The sequence below is a fragment of the Saccopteryx leptura genome, chromosome 3, assembly GCF_036850995.1.
Source record: "Saccopteryx leptura isolate mSacLep1 chromosome 3, mSacLep1_pri_phased_curated, whole genome shotgun sequence".
NCBI lineage: Eukaryota > Metazoa > Chordata > Mammalia > Chiroptera > Emballonuridae > Saccopteryx > Saccopteryx leptura.
In genome coordinates this window covers 327,026,399-327,052,585 of record NC_089505.1, presented here as the reverse complement: position 1 = coordinate 327,052,585, position 26,187 = coordinate 327,026,399, and the positions used below count along the sequence as shown (strand labels likewise).

The 26,187-nt window shown below is 36.6% G+C and overlaps 1 protein-coding gene across 8 annotated transcripts in view; it reads left to right on the top strand.

Moving 5' to 3' along the window:
- RUNX1T1 (RUNX1 partner transcriptional co-repressor 1) overlaps window positions 1-26,187 on the top strand; it is a 194,690-nt gene that overhangs the window by 40,896 nt on the left and 127,607 nt on the right. The window contains exon 1 of one of the 8 annotated variants that reach the window (XM_066379105.1): window positions 2,023-2,177. The exons of the other annotated variants lie outside the window; for them this stretch is intronic. Within the exon in view, the coding sequence (XP_066235202.1) occupies window positions 2,171-2,177 (7 nt within the window). The 5' untranslated portion in view covers window positions 2,023-2,170. Of the gene's footprint in view, window positions 1-2,022; window positions 2,178-26,187 lie in introns of those variants that run through there. 8 annotated transcript variants of the gene reach the window in all.

Below are 26,187 nucleotides of genomic sequence, written 5' to 3'. Positions count from 1 at the left end.
CCGTACATATTGATGAAAGGTTGGATTTCCCATTGTGAAAATGTTTTCTTTCTAATGTAGGTAAAGTATTAAAAAAATCATTTGAGTGGCTTTAAAAAATACTCTCTTTAAAAATGAAAATATACAGATTTAGGATGCTGGATGCCATAAAGGCCTTTATTACAGGACTTAATTGATTATCACTCTCATGCCTGCTATAAAGCTTTCTATCATAAGAATGTTTGAGCTTGGTGCTTAACTATACTGAAATCCATTACACAGAACCTCATTACAAGTGACATCTAACTAAGATGAACAAAAAGATTGGCCCCATAAATAGGGTGCAGTATACTATTAGTGACAGAACAGAGTAATCATTATGAATTATAGTCATTTTACAAGTTGTCTCTAACAATGATGGATTTTTGAGGGGGCTTACTAGATGAAGCAGTTTTTCTAGGGTACAATATTTGGGGGCTGTAAAAGTTCTTATTGATTGACACTGTTTACTAAAGATGATTTATTTTTAGGTTTGGTAGGTTGTGTGTGTGTGTGTGTGTGTGTGTGTGTGTGTGTGTAGGTGGGTGTGCTTTGAAACAGGTGGTGTGCACTCCTGTGGAGAAGTGTAGGAAGGGAGAGTAGGTAGAAGTCAGAGTCACTGCCTGCATTTTCAGATGGGATTTTATTATTTCTTTGAGGCAGCAAGTATAGGAAAATCTGTCTGACAAAGGCTACAGGCATATGGAAAGTGTAGACTAAGCAAAGGAAGGCTGTGAAGGGATGGAAAGAGTTAAAAGGGGATGCTCCTGTCTGTCATCTTCCTTGAACTTACAGGGTTGTCAGAAGCTCCTCAGTAGGATTGTTTTTGTTTTTATAGTGAATTGAACATACATTGCAAAGGTAAAACCGGAGACATCATCTGTCTTATCATGTGCCTGTGCTGTTGTTAAAAGAAATACATACAGACCTAGGACAGATTGGCAAGTGTTAAAGTGAGGAAGAGTTTTAGAGGAGAACAGTATTTTCCTTCTGCCTGGCATTTCTGTGTCTAGAGAAGGCATGCAAGGCAGACAGGCGTATGTTTCTCCTATGAGGCAGGGATGTTTTACAAAGGACTAAAGAGGGACTGCTGAGAGGAAAATAGCCAGCGTTAGATAAAGCACTGTAACAAAGGTTTGTAGTTTTATATATCATGGTGTCCATTAAAGCTTAATAAGAAAGAGTCCATTGAACTGGGTTGGGCATGTGTTATTTGTGGGAAGGATAAACATTTAAGGGTGTGCAAAAAATAAAAAATCAAGAGGACGTGATTGTTCAGCGTTTGAAAAGGCGTTTTAGAATGAAGATGTTGTTTTCGTTTCTCATGGATCTCTATGCAAGATAGAGGAAAGTAAGCTGAAAATGTTTGGAGCATATCAGCACAGGGATCACAGGGGGTTAAAAAAGCCTGCTAGTAAAATAAAAGTGCCCTGTTTCTGCTTATAAAGTGTTCTATTTTACACATACTACTGAAAAGCTGACAAAAGGAATGATTCTGATACTTTGCTGAGTATGATAAACTGGCACAATATACAAAGTCTTATGAAAATGTTTATACTATTTGGGATTTTCTGTTCAATAAACAAGCTTTGAGATCTGTGCCTATGATTGTTTTTTAATATAATTTTTGATTATGAGAAGATGAAGGAAACCTTTTATTGTGAGCATTGGTAGGGGGTCAGGTCTACTTTTCATTCTTTTGGCAAAATAAGGGTTAACTTGTTAGTGGATGGGGGGTGTTGAATGAATTATTCAGCATTTAGCTTATCATTCTGCTTTTTACTTTCTGTTCTTTGGTGCTCTGAAACTTCTGAGAGAGATAGAATGTTTAAGGGGAGGCCACGGTTCTGATACTTTACACACACATCCCTGTCATTGTTCTGCCTGAAGAGCCAGGGCTGGGTTCAAGGCCACATGTGCTTCTGTCATCATCCACATTTCTGCTTCAAGTGCAACCCAGAGTGTCAGCTCTCCATCTGTCTCTGCCTGGCAGGCGCACGCGCCCAGCACCCTGCCTCGGGCTATGCCGCCCCAGCCCCTTCGGATGGCCCTCCTCTCTCTGCCGGTGCTCATTCCAGAACAGGAGGCATGAGCTCTGGTTGCGCTTGCTTTTAGGAGACAGTCACTTTCTGTGTGGACGCTGCATTCAAGAATGCCTGGTGAGTTAGCCCTGTTCACTTTCTCCCTCTGATTTTAACATGAAGAAAGCTTACTTTTTACTAGGCATGGACAATACCTTCTGCCCCACAATGTGCTGTACTTTCTGTGGGCAGGGGCTGGGGATGACAGAGGTGATATGTGGAAGGTGGCTTAAAGAGAGCTAGCTGTCAAGATAAATCCAAGGGTACAGAGCGTGGAGTCCTGCCTTTTAAAATTTGGGCGGTGTGTTTTAAAAGCTGAGGGGAAACTAGCCATGTATGTTTGCCAGAGCAATTTACTTGAGGGATTTAGCTCAAGTTAGAAGTATTGTTTCTGTTCTTGATTTCATGACTGTCATCTGTACCTTGTATCCTGGAAATTTCATCTGTGGAAAGAGTTTTCAGATTATGACAGAGCCCTGGGATAAGGTCTCTTAAAAAGCTTTTTATATTAAAGAAAGCTTTGGAACTACAAATAATTCCAGTCCTGCCCTAAATCATAGTACTTAGATGTCGTAGGCAAATAATTGAAATCAGTTAATTAAAAATAACAAGTCTGCTGAATTACTGAAGCTGTTGCGGTTCTGGGAATTTAGTGTATGTCAATTTTCTCTGAAGAAATATTATCTTTGGAGCCTAGAGTGTTCCTGTCTGTGATTGCTGCTAGTGACGGCTCTGCTTATGGAGAAAGAAGCCTGGGAGAAGGAGCTTGATGAGGAAAGGATTATTTCTGCTATTCTCAAGAACTGTCTAGGTTACGCTGTGCCTACTTTGAGCAGTCTTTCTCCAGATGAAAAAGACAGGGCAGATAGAAATCCTCCAGCTGGCTGAATAGTGCAGATTATTTGGATAGGACAGACAGAAGAGGCTGTGCTTGGTCACAGAGTTTGTATACCTCACAGATGGTGTTTTGAAACATTATCTGCCAGTTTTCTGCAACCCCAGTTGTGTGTAGGTATTGCTGCTAGTTGTTTGAAGAATGTTTTTCCCTTTAGGATGTCTTGCAGTCCTCATCATTATTAATATATGTATGTACAGAAAGGATGCATTTGTGACAGAACTGCAGTTTTCAGTAGTTCAGTAAATGAGGATTGTATGTAGCTGAAATATGGGAGAAATCAATTTGCAAACGTCAATGATCACTGTGTTTAAAAGGTCATTTTAACTCTGAAGCTCTCATCTTTATATATATGCACAATGCACCTAAAAATGTAATGTGCATTGGGTGTGTGATATGGAAACGTGAAAAAGTGCTTGTGTTTTTTTGTTTCACCATAATATTGTAGCAATTTCATCTGATTTTTATTATAATTTGATTCTTCTTTGTTTTTATGCTGTAAATACATGTGTTAATTGATCTAATTTATCAGCATTTTGAAGAAATCTGTATTTTGTTTTATAAAACAAAACCCGCAATAAAACAAAGACAGTTGTGAACGATAATAGGGCTAGGGATTAGTTAGGACCCTTGCTACTCCTAATTACATGATTTTAAAGTAATCTTTAAAGCATCTTTATTTAAAATGCATTGAACTATATTAAAGTTTTACAATCATAGGTAAGTTTTGCTTTACTGTTGAGTTGTTAATATCTGACTGGTTTTGAAGCAGTAGCCTGAGGTGTGGGCAGTGTTTCTCTTTCTCTGTCTCTCTCTTCCCCTCTCTTTCATCAACTGTTTTAGAAAATCTTTTACTTGGATGCAGAGAGTATATTATTAACAGCTGTGACTATGAGCATGTGCCAGAGTGGAGATACTTGAGGAGATCTGACACTTGGCTATTTTTGACACCCATCTGTACTCGACTGTTAAATGGACTACCTCTTAATATATTTTTAGCATATTTTAGTTTATACATATGCACTTATATTACCAGACAGTTTTAACCATCTAGTGTGTATTTTATATTTTTAAATAAGACATTATGTGTAGAAGATGGAAAGGATGTATTTCAGGTAACCTGATAATGTCACTGTGTTGTAAAATTTGACTACATATTTATATAACACCGTTTATTATTATTATTATTATTATTATTATTATTATTATTGATCAGGTGTTAGAACTAGTTCCTGGTTATATTAAACTTGAATTAACAATTCTCATATCTCAGATATTTTTTATAAAAGTGGGTTTTTCTGGAAACAGATATGCTCAGACTGAATTTGTTCAAAGACATACTGATCTGGTAGGGTGGGCAGGTACAAAAGTCTTTAGTTTAAGGGCTCTAGAATGATTTGTTATAAAAAAACATGCTTTAGCTGTTGATAGCATACTGTTAAAAAATGAACTATGAAAAGTCAAAGGAGACCATACATGCTTTAAAGAAATAAATTAAACTATTTTTATGATTTAATTCAGTATAAGGAAATATCATTTTACTGCTTGTCACTTTGTAACAACTAGACCCTTGTGTTTAAAAGGAAAATGTTTTCTTATGAAAAGGCTGGGAGACCTTGGACATTATATTGTTTCAGGAGGAGATGACTCTATGCTTTCTGTAACATTTATATTTTTATCAATCTTTGTATAATATTATCAAAGAACATATGTTGACCTACAAAATGCTTTCCGGAATGTTTCCTTAAAAGGACAGTAAATGAGCACAGTCTGTGTAGTCCAGAAATAGTGCTGTTCTTTCAGAGGATGGCTAGTATTAGGTCAGACCACCCTTTCTCAATGGTCCTGCTCTCCAGATGTGCATGGAAGTTTTTTTTAAGTTCAAGTTTCAAAAAAAAAATGGTTTGTTTTCAAAATCTGGTTTTACTTAAGACATCTCCATTCTGGAGTGCATTTCATAAATTGCCCACATATTTTTCTTAGCAGAGAACTTAACTGGCTGTAATTTTTAACACATGGCCACATCATGTGATATTTTCAAAACACTTACACATAGCTTTAAGAAGGTCCCTGCAGAAATGATCCATCCTCTCACAGCCGGCCTGTTATTTAACAGCATATCTGCATTTTCCATTTAGTAGAGCTATATATTATTAGCTTACATTTTTGGGTAGTAAAGCAGTGCATTGCTGATTGTAAAACATGGACTTTATTATCTGCTGAAAATTGACTTGGCATTTATAGCCACTGTGTACTAGACTGTTTTTCTGTTTTTAACATCAGTGCTTGCAAGCGATGATTTGTGTAAAAAACAGCAATGAAATTGCCATGGACAGACAATTGTTAGTGTCTCTAGTTACTGAACATTTGGATAATGCACCTGGTTTTTTTTTTTTTTTAAATAGATGCATCTAAATGCTCTTATACAAGAACAAAAACACAATAGTCCATTTACTGTCATTCTGTGTTTTAAAGTGCGTGTTGGTTTGCCATTATGTTAGGTGAATTCTTCAAACAAGCTTCCTGCCAGCTATTAAAAGAAAACTATATAAACTGCAGATATCCAATTATAAATGTTGATTATATGGACATTACTCCTTTGTAGCAGACATTTAGATTTTCCATCTTTTCTTTAAACTCTGGCACCCTTTCTTTAAATTTTAAAATTATTTTCTGTTAATATTTCAGAGTACTTGATCTTTTAGTTCTATATTTTAAATAATACTGGGAAACTTTCACAGGCCTCTTTCTGTGTAGTTAATGATGTATTGAAAAGGGTGTTTAATCTTTTGGGGAGGATGATAATTTGGTAAGTTTTTATAAGACAACTAGTTTATCTTTCTTTCTTAGAGTAAATATTCACTTAGTGGGCATTATAAAGTATAGAAATATTTATTATCTCATCACCACTGATATCTGATGGTTGCAAATAATATGTAATTATAATCTAGTATTCTGAACAGCCTTCTGAATCATCAGAGGAACAAATACATTTTAGAGCTGGAAGATTTATTTTGAAAATGCCTTCAATTTACAGATGTTGAAACTGAAGTTTGTAGAGGTTAAGCAACTTGCTTAGGAAGTTTATTAAAGTGAGAAGTTCCTCTCAATTCACATTTTTTACCATGCCTCGTCTAAATCTCATATACATATTAAGTCAGATTACCATGTTAGGGTCAGTCTAACTTTGTTGCATTTTATATTTTGCTCTGGATTGCTTTTACTGTATGTTTTCATACCTCTTCCTCCAGGACTGCAGAGCTATCTAGGAGAAAATTCTATAACAGTAGTCACTTGGTTTGTGGCAAAGGTGTGCCATCAAATTTATCTTCTAATTGTTTGGAAATTAGAAAACCTGAGTGTGATTAATTACCAGAGTGTTAAGCAGATTAAAGAATGTGAGGCTATGACAACTGAAAGGTTACTGTAATAAGGAAATTCAGGTACTGAAGTCGACATCTGTAAGGTTGCTGAAAATGTTCCAGGTACAAGATAGCTATGATTCAGTCAATCCCTCAAGGCCCTCAAGGAGTTCTGAATTCTAGTGCTTGGGCAGAGAAGTAAACAGTAATTATTATTATATAGAGTAGTATGAGTCTGAGCCTGGAAACAGGTAAAGGAATCCAGGGATGAGGAGTACCTAACTGAATTAGGAGTCAAGGACTGAGGAGAAAGAGTGGATGATGAGTCAACCTAGTATTTCTTAGAAAGCCTTGCTTGTCTCCTGCTTGCTCCAGATTGAAGCTCCATTAATGTAACAACATTTTTAGTTTGTTGTTCTTATACTGAGGGCAAGACATACATTTTGTTTATTAAATTTTCATTTGTGTGGCAGTGGGTATTTCTTAAAAGCAATGTGTATAGTGCGGTTATTTGGTGACGTAAGTCATTAACTGAAATGAGTCATAACTTGAGTACCATAGAATTTTATACCTGACCAAGAAGCAGGTTTATCTGGCTGGCTTTCTCAAACAGCTGTTTGTATTAATTGATATTAATATAAATGTACTTCCTGAGAATGTCTAGCTTAATTATGTTTTTCAACACAGAGTTCCAAAGGAACAAGGAGATCGTCTTCATCTCAAAGGGAATATATACTTGTCATCTCTGAACAGATATTATAGTAAAATTAGCCATTTATTGGAAGACTGTATATGCCAGGCCCTGAGCTAGGTACCATATATACTTTCTAATTCTCACTGCAGCTCTGCAAATGGTTTCTGTGATCATGTTATCTATTTGAATCCTGAAAGTCAGATAAGCATTTTGCCCCAACACCCATAGGTATAGTTAAATGACAGAGATGGGATTTGCTGGTCTGTCTCTTAATTTTGGATTCCTTTTTTTTTTCTTCCTTTTTGAGGAGGGGTATGTTATGGCTTGATTAGAGGATATTTTACAATGGAAGCCAGCTAGATAGAAACATTTAAAGGACAATATTTGAATGTGAAGTACAGTAGCACAGAAGGTAGAGTTCTCTTTACTGAAAAATTAAAATGTGAAAGCATTAGCCTTAATCATCAAGAATGATCTTGGATGAAACCATTTAGGGTGACAGATATTTCTCTGTGTATTCCTACTTCTCTTGAATGAGTTCAATGGGAGTAATAAGCATCAGGAGCTAATGTCTTTATTTTGAAAAGCCAAATGGAAATGATAAAGTTACTCTTGACAAAGCTGTGTGGGTTAACTAAAACATCACCTTTTTAGGCTTTTGGAATGTGGTAATCCTGGCTGTCTTTTGTTGATGAGAAGCTCAGATGGATGATTTTCTATGTTTTGGATTAGTAGGAACTCAAAAGGCAAATGATATATTTAACACATTAGCAGACAAATCATTAAACGTTGTGTGGTTAAAAAAAAATCAGTTCTCTTGGTAGAGAGAGTACTGGGTACCCATGGTTTGGCCCTGGGAGGTTCTAGGCATGCAAACCTAGTATAATATTTCCAAAAGATCAGTATGCTGTAGGAAAACAGATACCTTTCTTCACCATACCCTTTCCCGTTCAAAAAAAGCAATTGACTTTTAAAATTGCGGGATGCTTTTTTTATAAGGACACCCCCTTAACCCCCCTTAAAAGAACAGCCCAAGTGCCTATCAGATTAGTGGATAAAGAGGCTATAGTAGTTACAAAATGAAATACTACATGGCCTTAAAAAAGAAGGAAATCTTAACCTTTTGCCACAGCATGGATGGATCTGGAGATCATTATGCTAAGTGAATAAGCCAGTCAGAGAAAGATAAGTACCATATAATTTCCCTCATATATGTAATCTAATGAATAAAATGAACTAACAAGCAAAGTAGAGACAGACTCATACATAGAGAGCAGACTGACAACTGTTGGGGGAGGAGATTAGGGCAGGGGGCCCCAAACTTTTTACACAGAGGGCCAGTTCACTGTTCCTCAGACCGTTGGAGGGCCGGACTATAAAAAAAAACTATGAATAAATCCCTATGCACACTGCACATATCTTATTTTAAAGTAAAAAAACAAACAAACAAAAAAAAAAAAACGGGAACAAATACAATATTTAAAATAAAGACCAAGTAAATTTAAATCAACAAACTGACCAGTATTTCAGTGGGAACTAGGCTCCTCTCACTGACCACCAATGAAAGAGGTGCCCCTTCCGGAAGTGTGGCGGGGGCCAGATAGATGGCCTCAGGGGGCTGCATGTGGCCCACGGGCCGTAGTTTGGGGACCCCTGGATTAGGGGGTTGGATGAAGGAGGTGAAGAGCTAGAGCAAAAAAAGAAAAAAAAAAGAAGAACCCATGGACACGGACAACAGTGAAGTGATTGCCAGGAGTGGAGGAGTTGGAGGAGGGTATGTGGGCATAAATAGTAATGGGCGAGGACTTGTCTTGGGGGCTTGGTGGACACAGAGATGTGTTGTAGAATTGGGCACCTGAAACCTGTATAATTATGTTAACTGGTGTCACCCTAATAAATTCAATTAAAAAAGAAAGATTTCACTTTTGTTTTCACATTCCCCTTTTAAAGACTACATGGTAAATGTAACTGTAAAAAGGCTCACTTTATTAGAGGGATTCATTTAATTCTGTGTGGTTTGTTAACATCATACAGTGTTTGATGCTCATGCAAGACAATAATTTTGAAAGTACTGATGAGAACATGATACTATAAAGGGTTTGGACTTAAGAGCTATGTAATTAAATAAGCAGAATTGTTCTTTGGAAAGAAGGGATATTAGATGGTGTCTTTATCATGTGTTTATGGTTTTAACAAGAGTTAAAAAGTTTGACAAAACAAATAAAATTCTTAATAATCTGAGATGATTTTAATGGGGTGCTAAGTTATTTGGAACTTGGAGAAAGACCATTGCTGTGTCTCTGATCATATTATTACTTTACATTTAAACTTTACATTATTTAACTTCATTGCTTTCCACAGGACTTGTTTGCTTTAATGATGCTCAGGTCATTGGAAAGAAACTATATGATAAAATGTGAGGATCTTGTGACAACAATTTATATAATCTTACATTGGAGATGCTTACCCTTTTTTCTGACAAGGAAATAACTAAAATGAAGAAAGGCCATCTCATGCTTTCTCTGTGAGATGGGCATTATTTCCTCTTTATTATGATTATATCTGAACTTATATACTAGGCCCTGTGGGAACACTTCAGTTGAAAGGACTGTTAATATTTTTTCTTCCTTTCTGTTCTAGCATTAGTTGTATTTGTGTAGCCTAGAGACAGAAAAATAATAAAGGAACCAAAATGAAGATGTTTGTCTTAGAAAGCACTTTATTTTTTCTAGATTTTATTCTTAATCATTGGTTTAAAAAATATAAAGTAACAAATCAGAAGCAAAACCCAACTTCTCTTATATACCAGTGTTTGCTTGCTGAACATGATATAGTCCCTTATCCTCCTCCCCAGTTTAGTAAATGTAGTTGTGATCAGGTTTTCAAAATGTTTTTTATTTTATATTTTTAAAAGTCTTTCTAAAGAACTTAGCTGAAGGGAAGAGTTACCTTTTATTTAACTATTTGCTACATAGAGGAATGCCTTTCTATTTGTTTTCATTTTTGTCTACATTTTACTCATACACACACACACACACACACACACACACACACACACACACACACGGGGTAAAGCATTTGGTACTGTATCATTGTGATGCTAATACACCTTTACCAAAATGCCTAGGAAAATTGGAATCATTTTGTATTGTTTTCTAGAAAACAGAAGATTATCTTTTTAAACCACAAAGTTGCCTCTGTTTACTTGTTCAAAATTTTTATACTTATTGAACATTTTGTGTGGCCATGGTCTTCATACTTAGCTATATTCTAGATCGCTTTGTGCCGAGCATGTTTTTATATTTTGCTTTTTGACTTGGACTATATTGTAAAAACTTAATATATTGCATTTTATGATGGTATCTGTCATAAAGCCTAGCAGGGGTCCCCAAAATTTTTACACAGGGGGCCAGTTCACTGTCCCTCAGACTGTTGGAGGGCCACCACATACAGTGCTCCTCTCACTGACCACCAGTGAAAGAGGTGCCCCTTCCGGAAGTGCAGCGGGGGTCCAGATAAATGGCCTCAGTGGGCCGCATGTGGCCCACAGGCCATAGTTTGGGGACACCTGGCCTAGGGCATTGAGAATGTCAGTTTTTGGGTGTGAATCAAGGTTCTTCCACTTAGTGGTCTGACTAGGAACAAGTCATTTTACTGTCTGCCTGAGCTTTGCTTTCTTTGTCTTAGATACAATTATTCTGCCTAGCTGACTTTTACTTTATGTGAGGGTGGTAATAATGATTGTAAACCTGCTATGTGCCCTTAAAAAGCAGAGTTTACGTGCAAGTGCTAATTATTAAAGGCAGACAGTGATGCTCTCTGGACTTAAAAATAGGAGACAGTGTTTGAACCACACAACTAAGCTAGTTGTGCTTGTGAGTTTTGCCTACGTTTTGATGGGATTTTCTGAGTTTTATTCACACTTGGTAGGATTTTTTATCTCTTTCTGTCGTCTGCCCACCCCTTGTTTATTAATGTGCCCATCTTTTTACCCATTTAGTAATTTGCTAACTTGAAAACCAGGTTGGTGAGTAAAATAATAAAGCAATGCTTAAGTGAAAGGCTGAAAAGCTCATCTTTTTTTTTTTTTCAGATATTAATAAGTGGAACTTTTAATTTTTGACATCAGTTTAGTGAACCCGAGGCTGCCCCCTCTTGTTTATTTTCCTGTGTCTTGGTAGGTGATGATGCTAGAGAACTGAATTCTGTCTGCCCTTTTATGGATCCCAAGATACAGACTCTTCTTTGTTGTTTGAAATAGACATTTTAAGCATCATTAATTCTTCTTGATAAAACTACCTTTTACATTAAGATCTTAATTTCTAGTTCTAATCATTTCATTCTAGGCTGCCTGTGAGCTTGAAATACAGGCAATCACCAAATGTTTGCTTAATGCATAAGTGAGTAGATGAGAAATTGACTGGAATTCACAGAGATTTTAAAGGAAAGAAGTAATGCACAAAAGCATGTTAATCATGAGGGGGAAAATTAATAATTTAATCTTATAAAAATTTTTATAGATAATATTTAAAAATCAGGAATTTTCTTTTAAAAAGTTAAGGAAAAATAATAACTTTATTTTTTGGCCATACAACTTTATTGGCTGCTAACTGTGTAGTAGTTAAATTGCATGCATTATAAATTTGATAATTGTCATGATAATATTTATTAAAAGTATAACACAATATATCCATACTTTAAAAACCCCTTTCTTGCATAATTACTAAAATCAGAAATAAAATCAAGGGTTTTTGAAAATTCTATCTAATTTGGGAAATTGGCTCTTTCCTACCTGAGTACTTGTGTGTAGTTTAGGCGGATGAATGTGAGGGTTCAGTCTTTCAACAGATATAAGTTTCTAGCAAAAAATAAACATCAATGAAATATTTTTATCTTTTGTGTTACTCAGTAAATTCAGCCACTCGTGAGCTTAGTTAGATGACTAGAAATTTGATATGGTGATAAAATTTACCCTGAAGATTCCAGACAGATTGCTATGATAATTTATTCAGTACATGATATATTTTCTTGAAAAGCATTTAATATGTTATATTCATACAGCTTCTTTTAAATATTTTGCCCTGTTATATTTATTCCAACATTTAAATTGAATCCTTTGAAAGTGATAGAGCAGGACTTTTGAGTTTCAGAGAATATCATTACATAGTATATACCTTGAAACTAATACAGAATAATACGAATGTAAACCATAATTGGAAAATAAAATATATATATATATATATATATATATATATACACACACACACACACACACACATACATATAAGAAGAACATTCTTGATAATTTGACAATACTTTGCAAGTATTTTTTTTAATTTGTGCCTTTTAAAAATTTACAAGTGGTCAGCTTATCAGCTGACAGTGGCTCTATTTTCACAAGGATATTGCTGATATTCTGCACAGGTTACAAGCTTTTAAAGGGTCCGTAGAATACTTAGGAAACATGGTACAGAATGATGTAAATAAGTGATTCTCAAAGAGGGGTCCATGGACCATCAGCGTCAACTGGGAATTTAATGGAGATGCAGATTCTCTGCCCCACACCAAACATACTGAATCAGAAATTCTGGGAGTAGCCCAGTAATCTGTGTGAGTTTTCTCTCAGGTAATTCTGCTGCATATTTAAGTTTAAGAATCACTATTATAAATAATAAGTTTCTGTTTCCTTTTATATTCTAGAGAAAATACCTCTTTTTTATTATAAATAAACCAGTGCAGGTCCTAGATCAGTAGTCAGCAAACTGCGACTCGTGAGCCACATGCGGCTCTTTGGCCCCTTGAGTGCGGCTCTTTGGCCACCTTAGGAGTACCCTATTTAAGTTAATAACAATATATGTACCTATGTAATTTAAGTTTAAAAAATTTGGCTATTTGGCTCTCAAAAGAAATTTCAATTGTTGTACTGTTGATATTTGGCTTTGTTGACTCATGAGTTTGCCGACCACTGTCCTACGTGAATGGAAATCAAAGCGACTTATTTCTTTTACTTGAAAAAAGTAATACTTAAGAAATTAAAAATAACCTGACCAGGTGGTGGTGCAGTGAATAGAGCGTCTGACTGGGGTGGGGAGAACCCAGGTTTAAAACCCAAAGGTTGCCGGCTTGAATGTGGACTCATCTGGTTTGAGCAAGGCTCACCAGCTTGAGCCCAAGGTCACTGGCTTGAGCAAGGGGTACACTCAGTCTGCTGTAGCCCCCCAGTCAAGGCACATATGAGAAAGCAATCAATGAACAACTAAGGTGCCGCAATGAAGAATGAATGCTTCTCATCTTTCTCCTTTCCTGTCTGTCTGTTTCTATCTGTCTCTCTCTCTGTCTTTGTCACACACACACACACACACACCACACACAGAAATTAAAAATAATATATTTGTTTAGAGCCTTGTTTTCTAATGACACTTTCAAATACCCACACATTACAACTAAATTGACTGCGATAGTTAAGAGAGGGTGCATTTCAACCTGAATTCTGGAATGTTAGTTTGTTCAGATAGTTACTTTTAAACAAGTGAATCTGTGTCATTGAATTCAGGTATGACTTATTATGCTCTTGCCTCATTTTGGGGCCACCTTCTGATTATTCATAATTCTGTGAGTTTAGCTGACCATATTTAGAAAATATTTGGGTAGACCTCAATTTCAGTGTCAGGTAGTCTTGAAAGTTTAGACATATAAAAGTATTCTTTTTATTTTTGTGTTGAATGTAAATAAGGATTCAGTGTAATTTTTTTTAAAAAAATGTGTTTCATCAGTAGTGCCTGGGGTAGATTTATTTCTTAAATCTGCTGTCTTTTCTGTTGTTCTCTTTTGTGCATGGTGTGCCTTTGGTAAGCATAGTCTGACACGCTTTGCGGCCTCTGCCTCCTGTGATAAAATAGATTGAAATAATTCCTGGCACCATCTGGTGAAGAGGAGCAGCCCTAGAGCCCTGGAGGACTGTGCTTTGAGAGAAAGTAACTGCATGCTAAGAAATGTGAAAGTCTAGGGACACAGGCAAAGGATTTTTTTTTAAAGAGCATGAACATTAATATATCTTCTGGAGGTTTGATGGGACATGTACTTCCTACTGCCCCATCTGGTGCTTATGATTGCGTGGCATATTAGCATGCTGCAAGTTCATAATGTATTCAGGGGGAGGAATCATCTCTTGCATACCAATTGAGGCATCCTCTCTTTCAGAACTGCTTTTGAATTTCAATGATGTTTATACCTTCCAAGCCTTTCAAGTCTGAGGAATAACATGAGTGAGTGTGTGTGTGTGTATTTTCCCTCATCTTCCCCCATTAAGTTATTTTTCTTCCTCCTTTTTTTCTTGGTGAAATTTGAAGAGTTTTAAGTATTTTGTTGGAATATGATTTTTTTTTAATTTTTCTGGTTGTTTTTGAAACCCTGTGATACTTTATTATTTCACAGATAGCCTTACAACATTTTGTGTTGTGGAATTATTTGTGTACCTGTTCTCACACAGACTGACTGCATTGTGAGAGTCAGACCTGTATCTGATTATATATGAATCTCCTTGGCATGGAGAGTTTAGTCATCCATTTAACAAATATTTACTTATTGAGCTCACACTTGTGGGTGTGAGACTGTTAGAAGTGTTGAAGAATTAGTGGTGAGCAAGACTACTGAGTCCCTCCTCTCAGTGCATTAATATTTTAGGTAGAAGGAGACAATAAACAAGAAGCAGATACATCTGTAAGATAATTTGAATAGGGATAAATACAATTAAAAAAACAGGATAGAGGGTGGCTGGGTAAGTGGGTGGGTTGCTCATTTAGGTTGATTGTTAAGGGAAGCACTTTTTAAAATAGCATATGGACCTCTATATTGATTTATGGGACTATTCAAGAGCTAGAGTGTTCTATGAAAAATAAAAATATAACACATCGGGTAAGTGTTGCTTCCAGTTGACAGACATTCTTATATAAGCTTCCTATCACCATTTGAATCCAACCATATTTCACAAATGAAAAAGAAATGAAGCAAGAAGAAAATGGAATATAATAGAAAATAGAGATAGACATGGCAAAAATATTTAAATTAAATTGAAGCACAGTAAGCAAAAATTCCTCAACTTTTTTTTAAAGTGAAATAAGCCAGGCAGAGAAAGACAAATACCAGATGATCTCACTTACCATATATGTGGAATCTAATGAACACAATAAACTGAGGAACAAAATAGAAATAGAGGCAGAGTCACAGAGAACAGATGGACAGCTGTCAGAGGGAAGGGGGAAGATGGGATGAATCAAAGAAGGTGAAAGGGTTAGCCAGAATTGTATATACATAACACATAGATACAGACAACAGGGTAGCTATAGCCAGAGGGAAGGGGGGATGGAGATGGGTGGCGGTGGGCAGTGGAGGAGAATGGGGATGGAAAGAGACTTTGCATGGAGTGAGGAGGACATGATGTGGTATATAGATGGTGTTATAATGAATGGGACACTTGGAACCATGTCAACACAATAAATTATAAAATAAAATTTAAAGTTCCTCAGACATCTTTAAAAACTCCACAAAATACATACTTAACTAATTAATGTATTGATTTGAGAGAGAGAGAGAGAGAGAGAGAGAAAGCATTGATTTATTGTTTTACCTAAGTTGTACTTTTATTTGTTGCTTCCTGTATGTGCTGTGACCAGGGATTGAACCCACAACCTTGGCATATCCGGATGATGCTCCAACCAACTGAGCCACTCGTCCAGGGCTATCCACAAAAGTATTTTTTTAATGCTTAGAATATTTTAAGGAAGGTTCCTTTTATATATGTTAATTTTACTTATTGATTTTTAGAGGGACAGAGGAAGGGGGAAGAGAGAGAGCAATAGTGATTTGTTGTTCCACTAATTTATACATTCATTGTTTGACTCTCTACAACATTGAAACATTGAGACTAGGCTCCAACCGAGCTACGCAACCAGGACTTAAAAATTTTTTTTTTTTTTTTTTGCATTTTTCTGAAGCTGGAAACAGGGAGAGACAGTCAGACAGACTCCGGCATGCGCCCGACTGGGATCCACCCCGCACGCCCACCAGGGGCGAAGCTCTGCCCACCAGGGGGCGATGCTCTGCCCATCCTGGGAGTCGCCATGTTGCGACCAGAGCCACTCTAGCGCCTGAGGCAGAGGCCACAGAGCCATCCCCAGCGCCCGGGCCATCTTTGCTCCAATGGAGCCTTGGCTGCGGGAGGGGAAGAGAGAGACAGAGAGGAAGGTGCGGCGGAGGGATGGAGAAGCAAATGGGCGCTTCTCCTGTGTGCCCTGGCCGGGAATCGAACCCGGGTCCTCCGCACGCTAGGCTGAGGACTTAAAAATTTTTTATTTAATTTTTTAAAATTATTATTTTTTTCAATTCCAGTTGACATTCAATATTATATTAGTTTCAGGTGTATAAGATAGTGGTTATATATTTATATAACTTACGAAGTGATTTCATAAGTCTAATATCCAGCTGGTACCATAAATAGTTACTACAATATTATTGACTTTATCCCAGTGCTGTACTTTATATATCCCTGTGACTATTTTGAAACTACCTATTTGTACTTTTTTAATCCCTTTAACATTTCACCAAGCTCTTTAAAGAGGTAATATTTTTGGTGAAACCTGAGTGATCTGAAGATTTAGTGGCAGAGGTATAACAAGTTCAAATGTCTTGAAATGAGAATATGGCATTTTCAAAGATAGTTTGAGCAAGTTCAGGGGCCAGCACATTTGGGAATTCATTCTGAGTGTATCTAGAAGCCATTGTAAGTGACATCATCTAAATTACCTTTTACATGGCTAACTTGAGTCTTCATATGTCATGCTCTTAGTAGACACTAAATAATTCTGTTGAAGGAATGTGGAGTCATTAAATCCATTGAAGCACTCTGTTGAATTGGAATTAGCATGGATTTTTAGAATTAGTAAAACATCTCTTGGATTCTGACCTTGCCATCTGTTTGATATTTGACTCTGAGCAATTATTTACCCTTTTTTGGCTATGTCTTCTCATCTGTTGAAAGGGAAAATTAGTACCTAAAGCCATGGTATTATTGTGAGAATCAAATGAACTAATTTGTTTAAAATACCCAGCACTGTGCCCAGTTCATAATATGGTGCCTGATCTACCAATAACATACCAATAATAATAAAACATTTAGGATGGTTTCAAGGAATATAACAGTTGGAAGCATCTTGTTAGGAATTATTTCCTGGTACTGTTTTTTGTTTTTTGTTTTTCTTCTGTTACTCTTAAAATATTGCCATGGTATTGGTGCTCAGCAGCTGCAATCTTTTGCCTTTGACCTAGAATTACCTAAGGAAGAAAACTCAAGGAATTCTATGCAAAATTTATGCCTAGTGGAACAACCTGAGATTAAAATATTGTTTTTTCTTCTTAGTCACAATGTACTTCAGTGAATTTGAAGTTGTTTTACAAGTAAAATTCTATCATTTACTTTATATGTATATATACACATACATACGTACATACAGTCATGTGCTACTTCACTAACAATGGAGATGAGTTCTGAGAAATATGTCATTAGGTGATTTCCTTGTGCAAGCATCGAGTGCACTTACACAAACCTAGATAGTACAGCACACTAAAAACCTAGGCTATATATTATATAGCCTATTGTTCCTAGACTGTAAATCTGTACAGCACATTTCTAAACAAAATGAAGGATTAAGTCAAGCACAGGAGAAATGACACAATCAAGAAATGTGTTAAATAAAACACGTTTAAGGCTGCTTCCTCATAACATGCATACTATTTTATAGCAAACTCTTAATTTTAATAAATAGAAATAGTACAGTCTACTCTAAAAGGTATAAAATAGTAAATACATGAACCAAGACCACAGTCATTTATTATTATTATCAATTATTATGTTACATATATATTTTACATATAGTCTTTTTTGGGAATAATTATATGTGCTGTACTTTTATACAACTGGCAAGGCAGTAGGTTCCTTTATACCAGCGTCACCAGAAACAGGTGAATAATGTGTTGTGCTACAACTTCATGTTGTCACTTGGTAACAGGAATTCTTCAGCTCCTTTATACTCGTAGAGGACCTCTTTGTATATGTGGTTTGTCAGTTTTTACCAATGAATATGGTATTAGCTGAGGGTTTGTTATATATGGCCTTCAGTATATATTGAGGTACTTTTTTATATATAACTACTTTACTGTTTTAATTATAAAAGGATGTTGTATCTTATCAAATACTTTTTCTGCATCTATTGATAAGATCTTTTGATTTTTCATTGTTTTGTTAATATGCTATATTATATTGTTTGATTTGCATAAGTTGAAACATCCCTTTGCTTCTAGAATGAACCCCACTTGATTTTGATATACATATCTTTTTAATGTATGTCATATTTGATTTGCTAGTATTTTGTTTAAGATTTTTGCATCTGTATTCTTCAGAGATAATGATCTGTAGTTTCCTTTTTTGTGTGTTATTCTTGCCAGGTTTTGGTATCAGTGTTATGCTGGCCTAATAAATTGTGTTAGGGGGAAATATTGCCTCTTCTTAAATTTTTGGGAAGAGTTCAAGAAGGTTAGGTATCAGATCTCCTTTGAATGTTTGGTAAATTCACTAATGAAGCCATCTGCTCCTGGACTTTGCTTTTTTGGGAAGTTTTTGATAGTTGTCTTAATTTCCTCACTGTTGATCTGTCTTTTTAGATTTTCCAATTCTTCCTGATTCCATTGACTAAGGTTATAAAGTTCTAGGGACATTTCTTCTAGGTTACTGGATTTGGTGGTATATAGTCTTTCATAACATTCTGGTATAATCCTTTGTATTTCTGTGACATCTGTGGCAACTTTTCCTTTTTTATTTCTAATTTTATTTATATGAGTCTTTTTTTTTCCTTAGTGAGTCCCACCAGGGGTTTGCCAATTTCTTTTAAAATAATCAACTGTTTGTTGTATTAATTTTACATATAGTCTTTTTTTTCTCTATTTTATTCAATTCTGCTCTAATTTTTACTATTTCCTTTCTTCTATTGACTTTGAGTTGCTTTTGTTCTCCTAGTTTAAAAAAATATAATATTAGGTTGTTTACTTGGGATTTTTCTTGTTTCTTAAGATAGGCCTATTAATGATATGAACTTTTTTCTTTTCTTTTTTTTATAGAGAGATAGAGACAGACAGACAGGAAGGGAGAGAATGAGAAGCATCAACTCATAGTTGCAACACCTTAGTTCAGGGGTCCCCAAACTATGGCCCGTGGGTCGCATGTGACCCCCTGAGGCCATTTATCCAGCTCCCGCTGCATTTCCAGAAGGGGCACCTCTTTCACTGGTGGTCAGTGAGAGGAGCACAATGACCATCTCATTAGCTAAAAGCAGGCCCATAGTTCTCATTGAAATACTGGTTGGTTTGTTGATTTAAATTTACTTGTTCTTTATTTTCAATATTGTATTTGTTTCCATTTTGTTTTTTTACTTTAAAATAAGATATGTGCAGTGTGCATAGGGATTTGTTCATAGTTTTTTTTTTATAGTCCGGTCCTCCAACGGTCTGAGGGACAGTGAACTGGCCCTCTATGTAAAAAGTTTGGGGACCCCTGCCTTAGTTGTTCATCATTGATTGCTTTCTCATATTTGCTTTGACTGGATGGCTCCAGACGAGCCAGTGACCCCTTGCTCAAGCCAGTGATCTTGGGCTTCAAGCCAGTGAACTTTGGGCTCAAGCCAGCAAACTTTGGGCTCAAGCCAGTGACCATGGGGTCATGTCTATGATCCCATGCTCAAGCCAGTAATCCCATGCTCAAGCTGGTGAGCCTGTGCTCAAGCCGGCAACTTCGGGGTTTCAAACTGGGGTCCACTGTGCCACTGCCTGCCTGATCAGGCTAAACTTCCTTTTTATTCCTCCTTTTGCTGTATCCCAGCTGTTTTGATATGTTGTAGTTATTTTTCCTTTGTCTCTGTATATCTTTTGATGCCTTTTATTTTTCTTTGAACCATCATGTTTTAGAAGAATGTTTTTTAATCTTCACATCTCTGTGTGTTTCTTTCCTTTCTTTTTGCAGTTGATGTTTAATTTTAAGGCATGTGCTCAGATAATATACTTGGTATGATTTCAATCTTTGTAAATTTGTTGATGCTCGTTTTATGACCCAAATCATGATCTGTCCTTGAGAATGTTCCATGTGTACTGAAGAAGAATGTATAATCTTATGTTCTGGGAAGAAACACTATAAGTTCAATTAAGTCCATTTGTTTTAATGTGTCATTTAAAACCAATTTTCTAATATGTCAATCATTTTCTTTATTGATTTTGTGTTTGGATGATAAACCTAGAGCTGTCAGTGGAGTATTTAGATACCCTACTATGATTGTGTCTTTTGTCAGTCTCCCTTTAGTTCTGTTAGTAGTTGCTTTATATATTTTTATGCTTCCTGATTAGGGACATATATATTGAGAAGTGTTATGTGTTATTGATGTAGTGCCCCCTTTATCATTATAAAATGTTCATCTTCGTCTCTGGTTACCTTTGTTATCTTGAAATCTATTTTGTCAGATATAAATATGGCTACACCTACTTTTCTGTAGATGCTCTTTGGAGAATAACCATGCAATCTTTCACTTTGAGTCTGTCTGTTTTTGCAGCTTTGATGTGTCTCCTGAAGGCATCTTATGTTTAGATTTTATTTTTTGACCCAGTCTGCTACTCTCTGCCTTTTTATTGGTGAATTTAGTCCATTTATAGTTAGGGTGATTATTGATATATGAGGATTTTTTATAGCCATTTTATCTTTTATTTTCTGGTAGCTTTGTGCCTCCTTTGTTTTTTTTTTTTCTTTGTGTTTATATGTGTCAGTTTTTTTTTTAATGTTTGTGGTTATCATTAGGTTTATGAAAAATGAAGTTTCATAGATACAGTTTTTTTCTTTTGAATGTATCTGATCTTTATTTTTCTTTCCTAATTCATACCTTTACTCCCTCCTCTTTTATGTTTGTTGTTTTTTTGTTTGTTTGTTTTTTGTTTTTGGGGAGTTTTTTGGTCACAAATTATCTCTATGCTGTAAGTTTGTTGGTGATCCTAGTCATAGTTAACATGTTACCTTTTTGTTTTTTGTTTCAGACAAAATAAGCTCCTTGAGTATTTCCTGCAATGGAGGTCTTCTGGTGATAAATTCTCAGTTTCTGTATGTCTAGAAGTTTTATTTCTCCTTCATATCTAAAGGATAACTTTGCTGGATATATTATTCTTGGCTAGTAATTTCTCTCTTTTGGTTAATTTGAATATTTGGTTCCACTCTCTTCTACGTTATAGATTTTCAGCTGAGAAGTCCAATGATAACCTAATGAGTTTTTCTTTATTCCACTTATTTATGCACTTATTGGTTGATTCGTCTACATACCCTGACCAGGACTGAACCTACAACACTGGCATTGGGACAGTGCTGTAACCAACTAATTAAACTGGCTAGGACCTAATAGAATTTTCTTTATAGGTTATTTTCTTCTTTTTCCTGGATACCTTGAGAATTATTTCTTTATAGTTAGTTTTTTACAGTTTTAATACCATGTAACTAGAGAAGACCTTTTTTTGGATTAAAGTAATTAGGTGTTCTATTTGCTTTTGCATTTTAGGATCTAGCTCATTCCAAAAGTTTGAGAAGTCCTCAACTATTTATTTGAATAGGATCTCTGTTCTTTTCTCTCTCTCCTTCTTCTGGTATGCATATTACTGTTATATTGTTCTTTCTATTGGAGTCAGATAGTTTCCTTAGAGTTCTTTCATTTTTTAATGCTCAACTCTTTTCTTTCCTTTGCATCATTTCTAGATTCATGTTTTTGATATCACTAATTCTTTCCTCCATCAGGTCAAGTTTATTTTCTATGCTTGCTAATTCAGTTTTGATCTCTTTTATTGATATCTTCTCCAGAATTTTTATTTCTTTTTTTTTTTTAATTTAGTGTCTTCAGTAAAGTAAGTACTATTTTGTTCATTGATTTGTTTATGAGCTCCTTAAATTGCCTATGTGTGTTTTCTTGTATCTTGTTGAGTTTTCTCAGAACTGCAGTCTTAAATTCACCATTATTTAACACATATATTTTCATGTTTTTAAGTTTGTCTTCTGGAGATTTTTAACTTTATTTGTGTGCAGAATCATTACCTTGCTTATTCATGGTATTTAATGGATTATTTCTATGACTAGGAGTCACTACTATTATAGATGGATATGAACTTGTTTTTCAGTAAGAGATGCTGAATCAAAAGTGTTTAGCTCTCTTGAACTTCTCTTGCTCTTCATATCTCTGCCTGTTGTTGGAAAATGGCCTGTGTTCAGGGAACCCAGCTGCCATTTTTGTGCTTTCCCCTCCCGGCACTGGTGACCAGTGCACCTCCTTGACATTTCCCCTACACCTGCATCCAAATCTGGAATTAGTCACAGAGTATACCTGTTGCTTAGGGAAAAAGCTATTCTGTAGCAGCAGTACTTAGGTTTGCAGATAATTGCTCTGAAACCCACCATAAAAGGTTAAGGGATTCAGGGAGGTTAAAGGGTGACCAGGCTCCATGACTATTTCTTTGTCTGGAATGCCATTAGTCAGTCAACCGAGGCGGCAGCTCCTCTGTGCTTTATCCCTGGCCAGGTCACTGGGCTTAGCCACAGCTTGTACAGCCTGCTCTTGCAGGAATGCTTATGTTCACTAAATGTCTTTTATCCTTTTTTCTAAAGGGTGTCATAGCCACACCTGATTCTTCTCTCCAGGGTGAACCTTGCCCTGAGCTCCCCACTACAGGGCTGTCTCAGTGGCTTGTCTCGGCTTTTTCCCCTTCTCGCCTACCCAGTTTGCTCCCACTTGCTCACCTTTAGATGTTTCAATGCATATATCTCTCAGATATGTTTGTGTGTTGAGCAAGGAATTCTTTGTTGAATCATACCTGTTCAAATTTCTGACACCTAAGTGGGAGACCAAAGAGATCTCTCACACCACATTTCTCTGATGTCATTCTCTTCAAATATTTTCATTTAGGCCCTGGCCGGTTGGCTCAGCGGTAGAGTGTCAGCCTGGCATGCAGGAGTCCTGGGTTCGATTCCCAGCCAGGGCACACAGGAGAAGCACCCATCTGCTTCTCCACCCCTCCCCCTCTCCTTCCTCTCTGTCTCTCTCTTCACCTCCCGCAGCCAAGGCTCCATTGGAGCAAAGATGGCCCGGGCACTGAGGATGGCTCTGTGGCCTCTACCTCAGGTGCTAGAATGGTTCTGGATGCGACAGAGCGACACCCCAGAGGGGAAGAGCATCACCCCCTGGTGGGCATGCCGGGTGGATCCCGGTCAGGCGCATGCGGGAGTCTGTCTGACTGCCTCCCCGTTTCCAGCTTCGGAAAAATGAAAAAAAAAAAATTTTCATTTAGTCTGTAAGGCAGTGTTTAGCTTGTCAATCTTAATGTAGAAGAATTGTGGGATTAGAAGCATGGGCAGATGTTGCTGGTAATTGGATGTTTAAAGAAAGTTCTGTTACTATTGTCTTGGACTTAATTTTATTAAAACTTCATGTCTTAGACATAACTTTATTAAAAACTTAGTTGAGTTTTCCTTTATACCAGCCCTACTTTCTTTTCTTCTCCTTCTTCTTCTCCTCCTTCTCCTCCTCCTCCTCCTTCTTCTTCTTCTCCTCCTCCTCCTCCTCTTCCTCCTTCCTCCTCCTCCTCTTCCTCCTCCTTCCTCCTCCTCCTCCTCCTCTTCTTCTTTCTTCTTTTTTCTTCTTTCTTCTTTCTTCTTTCTTCTTCTTCTCTTTTCAAAGTGAGAAGAGGGGAGCTAGAGAGACAGACTCCTGCATGTGCCCTGACCAGGATCCATCTGGCGGGATCCATCTGGCAGCCTCCATCTGAAGCCAACTCTCTGCCCATCTGGGGCCATGCTCAAAAATGAGTTATTTTTAGCACCTGAGGCAGAGGCTCCACAGAGCAATCTTCAGCACCCAGGCCAATGCACTCATACTAATTGTGCCATGGCTATGGGAGGGGAATAGAGACAGAAAGAGAGTAAGGGGATAGAGAGAGGTAGAGAAACAGACAATCGCTTCTTCTGTGTGCCCTGACCAAGAATCGAACCTGGGACATTCACATACCAGGCCAAAACACTCAACCACTGAGCCAACCAGCCAGGGCCTTATACCAGCCCTGCTTTTCAATTATGTATTTATTTTTGGCTAGAGGTTCTCCCCTCTTCAATTGATAGATTATTTTTAGTGTTTTCCCTCAGACATTCATAAAAATAAATTATACTTAAGGAATATGATGGAGGAGTTAGTGTGGGTGTAATTCAGGCAAGTTTTCCCAGCACTTATGAGATTCTTGAAATGTTTTTTGATGTCCTACATAACTACAGAGCTGGTTAACCAGTTATGTGACAGGAGTTACATTTATTGCTGCTGTATTCTGGCTGGAATTTAAGAAAGACAAGAGGAAAGTAAGAGCTCTAGAGGTTTGTGAGGTGGGAATCATAGTTCAGAATAAGGCAGCTTCTGTTGGCTCCTAATATTGATCTTTCTCCTTACTTAAGCACCAGATGGATTCTTAACAATGGCATTTTCCAGAAGTGATGGGATTTTAAGGCTTCAGGAAGAATCAGAGGAGACAGTTACCTACTGAGAAATAGCCTTACCGAAATTTTCTAGGCCAATGATTTTCAACCACTGGTCTGAGAAAGGGTTAACCACACTGATGTATGAAGATTACAGTCTGTAATCATTGGGTTGAAAACTACTGGTATATGCCACCCACAGCCAGTGTTCTCCTAAAGGACACAAATATTTCATCAATGCTTTATTTCCATTCATGTGTCATTTCAGACAGTTTCTGCCTTGAAAGAAGAAAAGAGTAATTTATGCTGTGTAAGTTGCTTCTCATATGCTAATGGATATGAGGGTGACTGGTATCAACTTAACCATTTCAAGAATACCAGAGAAGCTGATATGACATGCCTTAACAAGTATACTGCTTACTAAGAGTAATGTGGAAGGTGGTTCTAAATCATAGTTTATAATGAGTCACAAATAATGCCCTACACATATAATTTACAGTAAGATTTTTAATATTACACTAGTTTGAGTATTTACCTGTTCCTTAAATGGGTTAAAAGTACTACAGTACAATAGTCAGGACCCAAAGAAAACTAAACATGCAGCCTTGACTAGCACTACATACAGTAGTGCTTAGGTTGAAGGACTCTTACTGTGATACAAAGAACCAAAAAACACAAACAAATTGGATTCAATACCAGTGATAGAAAAATAAATGTCTGTATGGTACACAGAACAGTAAATAATTGGAATATTTATAAGGCAAAAGGAGGACTTCGAATTGAGACTTTATTTAAATACCTGATATTATGACATCGGCATTGGTATCATGCAGCCAAGAATGAGAATGCATACATTCAAGATTTTGGACAGAGGTTTTCTGTGATGAGTGTTAAATCTCTTGGATGGTAAGGTCCTCAGAATAGCCTAAAAAGTCTTACTGTCCCTGCTAGCTCTGAATCTGATCTCCTGTACACCTCCTTCCTTATCCAGGTCTACCACAGCCACACTGGCCTCCTTCCTGTTCATAAAGTAATTTCCGCCTTTATGTCCCTTTGCTTTTGTATTCTCTCCCCACGTAGTTTCATAGTTTCCTCACTCACCTGCCTCAAATCTTTGCTCAAAATTCCTTTCTCAAAGGGGCCCATTTTAACCACTTAAAATGAAACTGTAACCTGATTTATTTGCCTGAACAGCCCTAAAGGTCCTCCTTATTCTTCTCAGTTTTTTTCTAATTATCATTTTCTAACATACCACAGATTTCACTTACATTTTATGTTTATTGTTTATTGTCTGCTCTGTTTCCCCCACCTTCATACTCATATACACTAGAATATATGCTGTATAAGGGCAAGGAATTGTACCTGCTTTATTCACTGACTCATCCCCAGTGGCTGAAAATAAGGTGTGCATATACTAAGAGCTCAATCAATACTTGCTGCATGACTGATTAAATGAATGCATGAATCACACAGTTGTCATAATTGAGTTATGGGCTATTTTTCTGAAACATTCATTACCCATATTATGTGTAAAAAACTGTGCTACTAGGCACTATGGA